Source organism: Gavialis gangeticus, unplaced genomic scaffold (assembly GCF_001723915.1).
Source record: "Gavialis gangeticus isolate Ggan-Ray unplaced genomic scaffold, GavGan_comp1, whole genome shotgun sequence".
NCBI classification, from domain to species: Eukaryota; Metazoa; Chordata; order Crocodylia; family Gavialidae; genus Gavialis; species Gavialis gangeticus.
The window spans coordinates 2183838-2197763 of record NW_017729027.1 but is presented as its reverse complement, the minus strand read 5'-3'; the positions used below and the strand labels follow the sequence as shown (position 1 = coordinate 2197763).

The window sequence follows — 13926 nt, the reverse complement described above, 5'->3', positions numbered from 1 at the left end:
GGCGGCGGGCGCGGGCGGCGGAGGATGGCGCTGCGGGGCGCGGCCCTGGTGGGGGCGCTGCTCCTGAGCCTGCTGGCCAGCGAGCCCGCGGGCGCCAAAAACGACAGCGGCTCTGCCCTGGACGCCGCCGTGGTGGAGCCCATCGTGACGCTCCTCGAGCCTGGTGAGGGACAGCCCGCTCCCGGCCCGGCCCCCCGGGCAGTGGGGTGACCCCGCGCCGCACGTGCAGGCAGCGGGCAGGTGCGCAGGGAGCAGAGCAGGGGCCTGTGCAGCCTCCCCACGTGGGCCCGGCGGTGGCGAGGGAGCTGGCAGCCCCTCGGATCCGCGCGTGTGAAGCCTGCGGGCTCAGCCCGGATGCAGGTGGCGCCCAGCGAGAGGCACGAGGCATCTCCCGCCTGGCGCGGGGCTCCTCGTGGCCTCCCTCCCCCTTTGGACAGGATCCCCTGGCCCCAGGCAGGGAGGGCTCAGTGCATCCCCGCTGCCTCATAACTCCTGTGAGCTCTGCCACCCCAGCAGACTCGCCTCTCCGGGCAGCACTGAGGCAGAGCTCAGGATTGAAACTGCAACTGGTTTCCTCTCCCTTCCCAGCCTTGACTTTGAACAACCTTGGCTGAAACTTTTCAATAAGCCCATCAAGGGTTTCTGTTGTTGTTGTTGTTAAAAGTGTTTATCCAAATAAAACCACTTGCATTTGGGGATGCCACCGGTCACGAACGGAGTGACTAGCGGAGCAGATTTCTGTGCTGCCGGGTTCTTTTCACAAGGATGCCAAAGGGAGAGAAGAATCCGAGCTGCCTTTGCATCGCTGAAGCTAATTGCGGGCCTATGACAGGAATGTAAATGCAGTTTTTTTAGCACGTTCTCATCTCTGTGTGTGGGATTTACATATATAACTCCTATTAATGCTAATAGAAGTTACAGGCATCAATTTCTTTGTGTAGGGGTGACACTGGGCCTTTTTATCTCCATCTGATGCAAACCAAAGCAGGCATTTTACATAATTATAGGGATCAATAGTTTCTTTTGCTTTTACTTTTTTTTGGCTTAAAGTTTTGGCGTTGTTTAGAAAATTTAGTGAAGAAATGCAAGTAAACAAGTATGCAAGGCTGCATCAGAACCCAGATATATCCAGTACGAAGTTCTTCGCCGGTTCTGATCCTGTTGCCCTTCTTTTAATAGACTTGGTAGAGATCAGGATGAGGTTATGGCCAGTGATTTCTGCTAATTAAAACTCAGGAAGTTTTCCATGTTGAAATATGTTTAAAGGTTGAGTTGGAATGTTAGCATTTAGAAAATAAAATAACCTTTTTAATTCAGGGCTATTTTTCCTCATGATTAAATCAGCATTGTCCATCTGTGACAAAAAAAGTCCTACTGGTAATATGTTTTGCAGTGATGCTACTGAATCATACAAAGCATGTTGAGAAGATAGCGTGGCTTCCTCTATATGTAGAAAACATTTGCTTTCTTTGCTTAGTAAAGTTGTCCTCCTTTTGTTAGGAATTTCTGAAGATAATGCATTCCCAGTTGCTTTCAAACTAAGTAATAGTGACCAAAATGTTTTTTTCCCCATTTGTATCTTTGAGATTGCAGCCTATCCTGTCAGACATGACCACATCTTGCCACATTAGACTTATTGTGCCATCTCAAGATTTGACTGCTGTAATTCGTATTTTCCAAAGTAGATTCCTAAGGGAAGATCCTTAGCTGATTTACATTGTCATAGCACCATTGTTTTGACAATTTACACCAGTGGAAGATCTGCCCTACCAGTGGTTACGTTTATTCTGACTGCACAAGCAAGCAAAAGCCATGTTACAATAAAGTTTGAACACAGTCACTTTTAAACATGGTTATATTTTAATTGCAGACAGGACTTCTGACATCTCTGTCTTTCTGTTATGTTATGACAGTTGAGAGCAGCCAAAGCTGTCGAGTGAATAGCTCCCACTGATTTAATAGAAGATGTGTGAACTGGAAGCAGGGTTTCCGAAGTTAGGGGACATCTATAAAAGAATCAGTTTCTTTCTAAGGTTCATCAGAGCCAGAACCAGACTTCATTTTCTTGCAAGAGTATTTTGTTTCCATAGGAGTTTGCATGAGGCGCCAGTGACAGAATCTGTAATTCTTCTTTTTCTTGTTAAAATAGGTTGGAGTCTTTCATTAGCATTGAACTAAATTTGGAAATTATTCTTTAAATATTGTTGTGCATATGCTAAAAGGCCATTTTGATTAACACAGCTCATGTATTGAAATAAATGACAAAGCCATACTGACTTGAGGGATAGCACAGGAGCATAATTTTGTTTTTTCATGAATAATGTTGGGAAAAGTAGTTATCAGAGTTTGGTATCAATTTATTACTATGGAGTATGCAAAGTGCCTCTGTAGTATCAAACCTTTAGTGTGGAGTAATGGAGGCAGCTGCATATTCGTGTATGCTGTTTGCTAATGGAATGGATCCACTCTTTTTTTTGCACCAGAGAAATGCAAATAAATGTAAGGCATGAAGAAATATAAATGTTATGTAAAGTTTTAGTAGCTTATGAGAAGTGAAGAATGGACTTGTGTTACTGTATTTACATAAAACTTTGTAAATATAAGCCTCAAATATCAATAATTTAAAAACAAAGAAAATAAATTTGTACCGATGGGTATTTGTTAGCAGAAAAATGTATGCTGAGTAGGGTAAACTGCCAATGCAGACTTGTAAAAACATCTGTAATAAACTTTTTTTGTCTTCGAGCATTTTAGAAGATTAAAAAGACTTATTGTCTGTTCAGTGAATTCTTTGAAACAGCACTGCATTAAGTTATTTATTTCCTCTACTGAACAGTAACTTTCTTTTAACATCCTTATAAGCATTCCACTTGCATGCTAATACTAATAAAATATATTATCCAGATTTGAATCCCAGATGGAGATGTGAACCTTTTGCTTCTATATATTCTGTGAAACCCATTCCCTAACCTCAGAAGTACCAGAAAAATGGAAGACGCCCAATCACAGTGATTAAACCACAATACCTAATTAAAATACTGTACCTGGTTGACTCATCACTTGTGCTAGCTGTCTAAACCTGACCTTGAAATGTGATGGGGAAAAAAATATGTGGGAAGGCATACATTAGCCAGAAAAAGCTAGGAAATGAGTTGACTGAATATTGTTTAGAGAGAATTTTGCTTAACTCTTTTAAGGGAAGACCTATAGTTTGCATGAGGCTTATGTACTTTATGCTTCTCTATGATAGGTCATGTTAACTTATATCTATCTATCTATCTATCTATCTATCTATCTATCTATGTTTTCACTTGAAAATCAGATTAGAATGTAAATTTTATTTGCACTCACTTTTCTGATATGCTTGGAAATACTTAATTCTTCTGTTTTATTCGGTGAGAGAAAAAACTTAGACAAAATGTTTTTTTTCCAGGTTTCAGCTCAAAATTACTAAGGCAGATTTTAAGAATGAATTTTGTGTTAATTGGGTATTTCCACCCCTGTGAAGAGGTTTCATTGTGTTAGAAATATAACTTCAGACTTTATGTTCAGGTTTGAATACCACCACTCCAGTGCCCAAGCAAGTAGAGTTTGGACCATGCACAGTTACATGTGGTAAGTAGCAAAGCAGATGAATAAAACATACTGTAATTTGTTTTTTTTTAAAAAAAGTGCTAACTGTAGCAAATTAGCAGTTGTAATTTGCTTGCCCTTCTTCACCTCTCATTGATTTCAATTTCCAATAACTATAATTAACAAAAACAGTCAAGCTGATTGTCATTAGAAGTTTAGGTCAGATCTGTTGTTTTATTAATTTCACAGCCTGCAAAGCTCCTATTTTAAACCAGTTCCCTACGTTTATTAGCACATGAGCTGCCTTCACCAAAGTATCAATTTTCTCTATTTGTGAACATCTGTGAGATGTTCAGAAGATGAAAGATCTTCTGATGCATCTCACAGATGTCTTCCCACATACACTATTGCCAAAAAATTGCTTGTCTGCAGTACTCTATTCTGTATTCTACATTTATTCAATTTATAAATTGCGCAATGGAGAGAAGAGGTATCATCCTGGTGTGGGTAGATAGGAAGAAACTGTTGAGTACAAAAGAAGACATCTCTGGGGTTAGTGCAAAGATAGGCATTGGAATGAAGTGGTAATTGCACTGCTTAGAAAGCACACATTTAGCAAAAGATTCGCATATTCTATCATTTGTTATGAATAGAAGCTGTCCCATAGTATTATAGGGCTAAGGAAGAAAGGGAAAAAATAATGAGTCTCCCCCCAGTCTGATATAATTTTCTACAGTGCATTTTGTAACATTTTTCCTGACTAGTTTTCATTGTGTGGAATGAAGGGGCTTCCACTACATCTGTTGTAACACCTTTGTCCATCTGGATGTCAGGAGGATTTTCTTGATACCCCACTTAATAGTTCTATTTCTCTGTTTTGTCTTTTAAACCCCCATCATATACTTCTCGAAATAACATCACTTTCTTTCATACTCACAACCTTGAGATATGCAAGATTTGTTATAGCCCATCTCTCTAGCACATCTCACAAAGGTCCCTCTTTTTGAGGGTTTTAACTCAAGTCCAGAAGTGGCTTATGATCCCTCCAAATTTGATGTCCCCTCACATTTATTGCTTAAAATTGTTTACATATATACTAAATAATCACAACCTAGAGGTTGTGAGGCAGGTTACTTATACTGAAAATGAACCCTTCATGATTTTGACTTTTGAAAATGTTTTATGTCCCTCATTTTTGGCCTTCTTGATGCATGACATGCCATGGTCAGGCCTTGGTGGGTTGAGAATTATGATCTCAGTCCCCTCAGAAGAACTATTCAAAAACTATACACATTTAATTCTCACATTAATGCTTCCAGCCTTCAGTCATTTTTATTGCTGTTTGTACTTCCTCCAGTTCCTTATTATCTTCCTGGTAATGTTGTGGCTAGAATTCAGTATTTCCAGATGTGAGCTTACTGTAGCTTTGTAGACCCTCTAAGGCCTTATTTTCACGTAACAGAGAAGCTACTTCATGTGTAACACGGTACTATGTGAGCCTTATTTTTTTTGCTTGTTGCGTTAACCTCACATCTGTTTGTTTTGTCCACTGTTACTTCAAGTCTTTTTCATTATAACTATTTCCCTGCCTGTTGAATATCTACACTCTTTATACTTTTACCCAGAAATAATAATTTGTATTTATCCAAGCTGAAATCCATTTTGAGTTATTTTCTGCCCATATTTCTAATCATCCTGTGTTTCTGTGCAAGTTAATTTGAGTAACTTTAAAGTACAACTTCATTTATCACATTGGGTGTGTCTACATGTGCATTTAAGCATGTCTAAATTGAATGTGCATTGCCTTGACTTGCATTACGCAGGTTTAGGTAGGCATCTACATGTGCAGGCATTAAAGCACATTAACACTGTGTGTGGACTGACTTGGGCCTAACATTAATCCAGTCCACACACACAGCTTTAATGAGCTTTAATGCATCTACATGGGCATTAATGTGCTTTAACTAGTCACACCTAAATTTGATACCTGCAAATGCAGATATCAAATTTAGGCGCAAATAACCTAAATTGACCATTTTTAATGCACATTAAGGGTGCACACATGTAGACACACATCCTTAATGTGCATTAACTTAAGCTAATGTGCATTAAAGTGTCACGTGTAGACACATCCAGTATTGCGGTAGATTAATGTCTGTAGAATTGGCAGCTGCTGAAGGGAGAGAGAAAGGAAAAGATTATTTGGAAGAAAAACTAGCCAAAGTGAAGTCAGGGATTTCTAGAGAGTACAGATCTCAAGATGAAGTCCTTTGAGTTAGTTCATGTTTGATAGAGTTCCCCAGTTGTAATAGGTACTTAAAACAGGTCAAGCTATTTCCTGTTAAATGCTACTGCAGTACCTCAATTTTTTAAACCAGACTTTTTGATGTTCATAGTTTTTCTGCCTTCTCTTTCTTGGCTCAAAAAAATGAAAGAAAAAAGAACTCCAGAGTAAGAGAAATGTGTTTAATAAAAGTGTCACTTCGTTGCCATTTTCCCCTCTGTCTTTGCATCTCCAAAATGAGGCATTATCAGCAGTGGAGAATAATCCCTAGTTTATGACAGTTCCAGTGAGTGTTGCTGTCATCCTCTGTCACTTGAAGAACCATTTCATAATCTGTATATGTCATCTATAAAATAGTCTAACATCCATCTGTTGGTATCATATACATGTGTCACAGCAATTTATTTTTCACGAGTGGGATTAATTCAGTATTCAAATCAGTTTCCCATTTATCATTACACTCCAGGAGGCTCTTACTTCTTTTCTTCCTGTGTCCCTGAAATTTAGTGAACAAATGCCTCCAGAATAATGGCAGCTTCTTCAGTGTGTATTATTCCCTCCCTACCACCCTGTCACAGTCTTCATTATGTCAGCGAACTGCGTTTGCACTTTTTGCCAAGAAAATACTACACTTGTTCTGTGTGTTTCTAATTGTTCAGTGAGGTGGTTCTTATTAAAATGCTGATATTTGAAACAAAATCTATTATATTCAGTTGAATTACATAAAGAAATTTCCCTTAACTTTCAAGATTTATGGTATTGTGCCTTCCAGTCTTTGATAGAACCCTCCATATCTCAGGGGGGAGGGGTCAACATGTTTTTCACCTGTTCTCGCAAGAGACCCTGTGTTAATGGCTATCAGCCTGCTGAGGACGTTTGGATAGGATCCATTTCAAAGTTTCTCAATGTTTCTCATCCAGCCAGCACAAGTTATTGTAAAGTGATTCAAGGTGCTCAGTCTTCTCTTAATCCTGTGAGATACTTATCCCCTTCAGGCCTGATTGACTTCTATGAGAGGTAAGGATGGCCAGAACAGCTCAGGGCTAAGATCAGATTGTGCAGGCTGCCCATATAGTGTTCTCTGCACCGGTCGACATGAGAACTGAGAGGCCTATGCAGTTTGAAGTGTTTTTTAGCAGTATGTTACATTCAGTTTCACTTTGAATTCTTTTAAAATGAGAATATTAAGAATGACTGATACAGCATGACATGCTGAGTATAAGAAGTGTACTTTGTAGGGTTTGGGTGAGAAGGCAAAAGTAAGTGTTGCCAGACAAATCTGAGGTATAGTCTTAGCAGGTGCTCTGAAAAGGAGCCTTTTGTACAGCACAGGAAATATATTGACATCCAGGGTTGGAAGCAAGGAAAGAAAGGAAAACTACATTATATTTTTTAATTTTTTTCCCCCAAAAGGGATTGGCATTCGAGAAACTTTATTAACCAATGGTTGCCCTGGGAGTGAAACAAAGTGTATTGTTCGTGTAGAAGAATGCAGAGGACCAACAGATTGTGGATGTAAGTAGATCCCTGTGATACCAGGATTTAGAGTGAATGTGTTTATTCAAGGCAGACAGCCTTATTCTTTGTGAGTGTGGTGGAAGTGGAATGAAATGATTGCATTCCACTCTCCAATTACCCTATTAAGCAATCTAGTAACATTTCAAATCTCATTTCTGTACTGATGTCTGTTTGATTTCAAGTCCTTGTAAAGTACCATTTTTCTGCTCCTCTTTCAATGTTGTAGATATGTGTGAAGTTATAAATATTTGACCAAACTGAAGATATTTTAAATTATTCTAATTGGAAGGATAATTTCAAAATAACATTTATTGCTAGATAAATTATGAACTTTACAGGATGCACAGAGCTGATATAGCCAGTTAATGATCTATCTATTACAACTTTCTTTTTCAGGGGGTAAACCGATTTCTGAAAGCCTGGTTAGCGTGAAGATACCTTGTATTTTTGTACCTCCTGAAAATCGATTTACTTATGTTTGGAAAATGTTAATTCCAGACCAGGTGAGTAACTGACTTTTAGTTTAATACATTTAGTGTATTTATCCAATGCTTCATTCATCTCATACACACTCCTGGTTCAAGTATTTTCTTTCTATCTTTTCTTCACAAATGAGATCTTGCAGTGTCTCTTTCAGAGACTAATATTTCAAATCTAGTGCGTGTCCCTGCCACATGCTCCCCTCTGGTGCTTTTTGTAGAACACTAGTTTTCCTTTGTTGTTTAAGGTATCAATAATTTCTGTAAAGTAATTTAGAAAGAACCAGTTTTATTCTTTCTTTGAGTATAAATCTTAGTTTCCAAACCTACAGGTTGTGAATGGATGTCATTGGGTCACAAACACTCTTCCCTTCCCATTTGCTGAATAGTATGTACTGAATAGAGATGGAAGGGGACTTCAGGGAGAGGTGTCCTGGCTGGGGAAACATGCTGAAAAAGTTTCTGAAGTAGAATAAGCACATTTCTGTACAACATTGATATAGTGCTATATAAGTTTATAGTATTTTTTATCTATCTTTTTTTAAAAATATATATAGCAAGCACTCATTCTCCCGAATGATTCGGCTATTCTGGAGGTACACAGAGATACCCATCCAGTTGCTTTCCAGTGTGACACAAAAGAAAATGATGACCTAATTGCCTCCGTAAAATATACAGTATATACCACAGCTGGTAAGTGCATAGCAGTTCTTAAGTAGTTGACATTTTACCATAGCACATGCAGTATTAGTTCTTCCTGAGATTATTAGCATTGTACATAAGCAACTGGTCCTGTAGTGATAAGTGCCATACAAATACCTATCAACAACAAAGAGATATAAAAGAAAATGATGTTACGAACAATGTGAGGTTCTTACAGAAGCAATAAGTAAATTCCTTAAATTTGAAAACGTAAGCTAGGATAAAGAGTTTCCTCCCTTACCTACTATTTGGTCACTATTGCTTGGTCAGCTGGACTAGGTCACAGGATTTCTCCTCTCGCTGCTAGTAAAAGGCAAGAAAGGCAACCAGTCATATGGAAGAAGCAATACTCTAGTTGTTGGCACCTTCTCTCTCTTCTCTGCCCCAATTAGACTCTTGCAAAATTGCAGAGAAGCAGCAGGAAGGTAACCTCTTGAATGTTACCAATTTTTGCTGCCAAGTTGAATTTTACTGTTCATGAAAGATTTAGAAAAGCTTGAAAATTAAAAGAGCATTTCATTAATGGAATATCTAGAACAGTTTTCTTCCCTCTTCTGGTGCAAGCCATTATTTGCTCACATTGTCAGGTGTGGCAGCAGTGGGTCTGCTTTCCCAAACTTTGAGAGGCCACCTGGAAACTCCAGACTTCCTAAGGAAAATGTAAGAGGAGGGACATTACCTAGTTGGTCTTCCCCTTCTTGAAAAAAATGAGGATTCAGATGGACATGAAACCATGAAGGACTGTAAGAAAATTTCCAACCTCATGTGCTCTCCCTTACAGTACTTCTCAGATAAATCAGTCTTGCCTGGCAAGACTTTTCATTCACCTCAGTAAAACAGACTGAGATACTTCCTGTACCTACCATTGGCTGCCACTCATTTTTTTGCACCAGAGAAATGCAAATGAATGTAAGGCATGAAGAAATATAAATGTACAGTTTTAGTAGCTTATGAGAAGTGAAGAATGGACTTGTGTTACTGTATTTACATACAACTTTGAAAATATAAGCCTCAAATATCAATAATTTAGAAACAAAATAAATATGGGTTGAAATAATTCTTTCACCCATTATTCAAACTCTTGAATTGCTTTTGTAGGACGGGAGGCTTCTTTTGAGAGATCCCTATCAGCAAAACACTTTAAATAGCCATGACTTATTTTCCTTTCTCCTTGCTTTCCGAAGAGTTCTAGCCTGACTGGTTCTGTTCATCTTTCATGGTACCTGGCAGAGAAAACCATCATTTATTATTCCCTCAGTAAACAGTGTGGTCATTGGAAAAAAAAGCATGTCTCCTCACGATCCCCTCGCATTTATTTGGCTATAAATATGCTGTTACTCATCATATACTGCTAGTTCCTACTATAGGCAACTGTAATGGGTTGGTTAGTCTGCACATAATTTAATTTTTACGGAAGTTCCCAAATGATCATCCACAAATTTATATGTACCTGTTTGGGGTTATCCTGACCCATGAACAACTGACTTAAACATTCTTGGCCAGTTTCTTGGGTGCTCTGTCCTAATTATGCTATATAGTGGCACAAGGGGGGAAAGAGCTGCTGAATCTCCCTAAAAAGGGAATCCCAGGTTTAGAGCTGATGTTGCTACCTGCCTGTTACAGCTACGCAAATAAGGAACTATGACGTAGTATGGCTGAAGCTGGTCGTGTTCCTTCCATCTCCAGCTAGTATTATTGATAGCTTCAGCTAGGGCTAAGTACAGACATTCAAAAAGCTCAAAGTGGAATCGATCTAAGTTGTGCATTTTTTTATAAGCGGCATAGTTTAAATCAGTAGCGAACAGAACACACGTTTGCTCTTTGATTGGGGGGAGCAAATCTTAGACTGAGTGTTGCCATTTTTAAGCCAGTCTGTGTGTGCTGAACTTCTGTTCTGTTATGGGTATAGACTGGTTTCTGGTCACTTATACTGATAAAAATGTAATGTCTGTACCTAGCTGAAGTGTTCATAGTTTCATTGTACTTTTATGTCCGTATTAGTAACTTAACATATTGTGCTGTTTTTAATTCCCTTCATTTTCTGATGTTGATGTGTGCGGAACTATGCACAGTGTCCCCCCATGTATGATCTTAGTAGGGCTGCATAGAAATGGACTACCTAACATATGATTTCTGTCAGGTGATGGTCCTTTTTACAGCTCAGGATTACTTTACCTAATTTCCTGCCACCATACTGTATTGCATTGCAACATCTAATTTACTGTCCTTTGCAGCCACTCAGTGTTTTTAGTCACTGTGGCTGCTTGCATATGTGAAGAAAAAAAATGGCACTTTACTTAAAATTTGGCGTGCTCCCGCACCAAGCCTAGCATATGCCCAGAAGAGGCATCTTGTTAGTTGGACCCAGCTTGCCCAGCATCTGTATAGATCAGGTGCTTTCAATCAGTTTTAGATAAATCATCAGCGATCTGGATGATGGGGTGGAAAGTAACCTGTTTAAATTCGCTGATGACACTAAAATTTGGGGGGAGGTGAGCACGCTAGCAGGGAGGGAGAGATTGCAGAGGGATCTGGATAGGTTACAGGGGTGGGCTAACAGGAACAGGATGCGTTTTAATACGGACAAGTGCAGGGTGCTGCACTTGGGCAGTAGGAACCAGCAGCACACTTACACAATGGGGAACTCCCTACTCGAGAGCACGGAGGCAGAAAGAGATCTTGGAGTCATTATTGACTCCAAGATGAACATGGGCCGACAATGCGAGGTCATGGTTGGCAGGGCTAACCGGACCTTGTCGTGCATCCACAGGTGCATCTCGAGTAGAGCCAAGGAGGTGATCCTCCCCCTCTACGCGACGCTGGTCAGGCCACAGCTGGAGTATTGTGTCCAGTTCTGTGCGCCCCATTTCAAGAGGGATGTGGACAACATGGAGAGGGTCCAGAGGAGGGCCACCCGCATGATCCGGGGACAACAGGGCAGACCCTACAGTGAGAGACTGCGGGACCTGAACCTATTCAGCCTCCACAAGAGAAGGCTGAGGGGGGACCTGGTGACCGTCTATAGACTCACTAGGGGGGACCAGAAGGGTTTGGGGGAGACGCTGTTTCCCCTAGCGCCCGCTGGCATAACAAGGAGTAATGGGCACAAGTTGATGGAGAGGAGGTATAGATTGGACATCCGCAAGAACTACTTCACAGTTAGGGCGGCTAGGAGCTGGAACCAACTTCCAAGGGAAGTGGTGCTGGCCCCTACCCTGGGGGTCTTTAAGAAGAGGCTGGATGCCTACCTGGCTGGACTCATTTGAGTCCCGTTTCTCTTTTGGGGTTTTTTGTTGTTCTCCCGCCCTGGCGGGGGGTCGGGCTAGAAGATCTACTAGGTCCCTTCCGACCCTTAATCTATGAATCTATGAATCTATGAAAAGCTCCAAAAAAGCCCCACTGAAGCATCTGATCTATACAGATGCTGTGGAGCCGGGCCCAACTAATGCGCCGCTGCTTCTGGTAAACCATGGGGTCTTTTCCTCCCATGTTGGTCAGAGCCCTCGTTTTCCAATTGCTTTGAATCTTCTGCAGTCATTTACACCTATGCAAAGTAGGTGTAAAATATTGCTATTCTGATTCAGATTCACTTTTCATAGTACTACGGGTTTGCACAAGGTGTTAGGAAGACTCAAGTTCTGTTTTTCAAAATTATTTTCCTTCCATTTAATATCTTATCTAGATGTTTGAGCCAGAATGATCATGGTCTTTCTTCCTTTTTTTCCTTCCTTTTCTTCCGTTTCAAGAATTGGAAACAAGAAGATCAAAGAGACCAGGAGCTGATGTAGTTCTGGTGTTTGTCCTGATCACGGGAGTTATTGTTTGTGTTGGCGTGATCTTCACATTAATTTTCATAATTCTTCACTGGTAGGTGGACAGCATATAAATGTACTTTTAATGTTATTCGATCAGGGAATGATACTATTCAGTGTAAAATTGATACTCAGATGAGCTAATTTAATTTTTTGACACTAGAATATTTATATTGCTAGTGAACAGTAGATTCAACAGCTTCTCTAGCTAGAGTAGCCTTGACAGAAATACTTTCCAAAGGAATCCTTTAGATTTCTCCTGGAAAGGGACAGGACATTCTGTGTAAGAGAATATGAATATCTAGTTGAACTTGTATGTATGTTCAGTTGTTGCTTCCATTTTAGGGAATCTGTAAAAGCCTTCTGGAAATCAAAAATTGCAAGGAGCTCCAAAGAAGAGCCATCAGGTTCTAAAGGGTCACTGAGAGCCATAGAGGAAGAAAGAGGATCAGCATTGGTATTAGGATCAGGATCAGCATTAGCATCAGCATCAATGTCGGCAGCACCACCAGCACTGACCCCAACACCAGAAGCATCACAGCATTCACACGTAGAAAATAACATGCAAGAACAAAGGTCTTTTCATGAGTGGAACAATGAAGAAGAGAATTAGAAAGAAAAATAAGACTAAAAATGTTTGAAAAGAGATTAAAAGATGTTTAGAATACCTACAGTATCATTTTTAAGAAGTGCTTTTTGCATATCATACACGCTGGCTGTAAAGGACTGACTTCTAAAAATGGTGGGGTCGAACTACTTCAGATAGGTTTTAATTGTTTTCTGAGATTACTAGTTCTTTTAATAATCTGATCATCTCTGGTCCTGAAAATCAGAAGCAACATTTTCCAAAGGAGCTTGGAAATGGCATATTTAGCATTTTCACATTTTAAATATTAAATGGTCTGAATCGGGGTGTCAAAGAAATGGCCCATGGGTCTTCTGTGGAATTCGAGCATACAAAGACCCATTGGAGGCACAAGTTGGTGGTGAAAGGGCAAGTGGCAGTAGTCCTAACCTCTGTGGCTCATGACCTGTACTATTTATTGCTGCTACTACTCACGCCACCACCAGAAATAGGTCTAGATCTGGCCTGTGAGGAGCCCTGTGCTTTGGATCTGGCCTGGGGAGGATAACGGCATCACTGCTCCACACCCATGGGAGCCAACCTTGTTGGCATGCATGCTACAGATTAAGCTCCATGCCTGCCCTGAGTACCACATGTATGCTCTTCCCCTGCCTGATTTGTTGCTCCCTACCCTATCTGCCACTGTGCTGCCTGTCCCTTCCCTGATCTACTATGTGCCATACAGAGGCTGTCCATACCACTTGTGGCACGTGTTGCAGAGTGGCTATGCCTACTCTAGTTTCATAGTTTCTAGGGTTGGAAGGGACCTTAGCAGATCATCTAGTCCGACCCCCTGCCATGGCAGGAAAGAGTGGTCATCTAACCTCCTCTTAAAAACCCCCAGGGTAGGAGCCTGTACCACCTCTCTTGGAAGCTGGTTCCAGACCCTAGCCGCTCTGACCGTGAAATAGCGCCTCCTGATGTCTAACCTAA

At 40.5% G+C, this 13926-nt stretch overlaps 1 protein-coding gene across 1 annotated transcript; it reads left to right on the top strand.

Moving 5' to 3' along the window:
• The first annotated feature begins 6 nt into the window (after window positions 1–6).
• On the top strand, window positions 7–13031 carry SPACA1 (sperm acrosome associated 1). The gene is made up of 7 exons (XM_019520366.1): window positions 7–163; window positions 3553–3615; window positions 7271–7372; window positions 7772–7878; window positions 8412–8547; window positions 12303–12423; window positions 12714–13031. Exons 1-7 carry the CDS (start codon window positions 25–27, stop codon window positions 12979–12981), a joined length of 936 nt encoding a protein of 311 aa, XP_019375911.1. The 5' UTR covers window positions 7–24; the 3' UTR covers window positions 12982–13031.
• The last annotated feature ends 895 nt before the right edge of the window (window positions 13032–13926 follow it).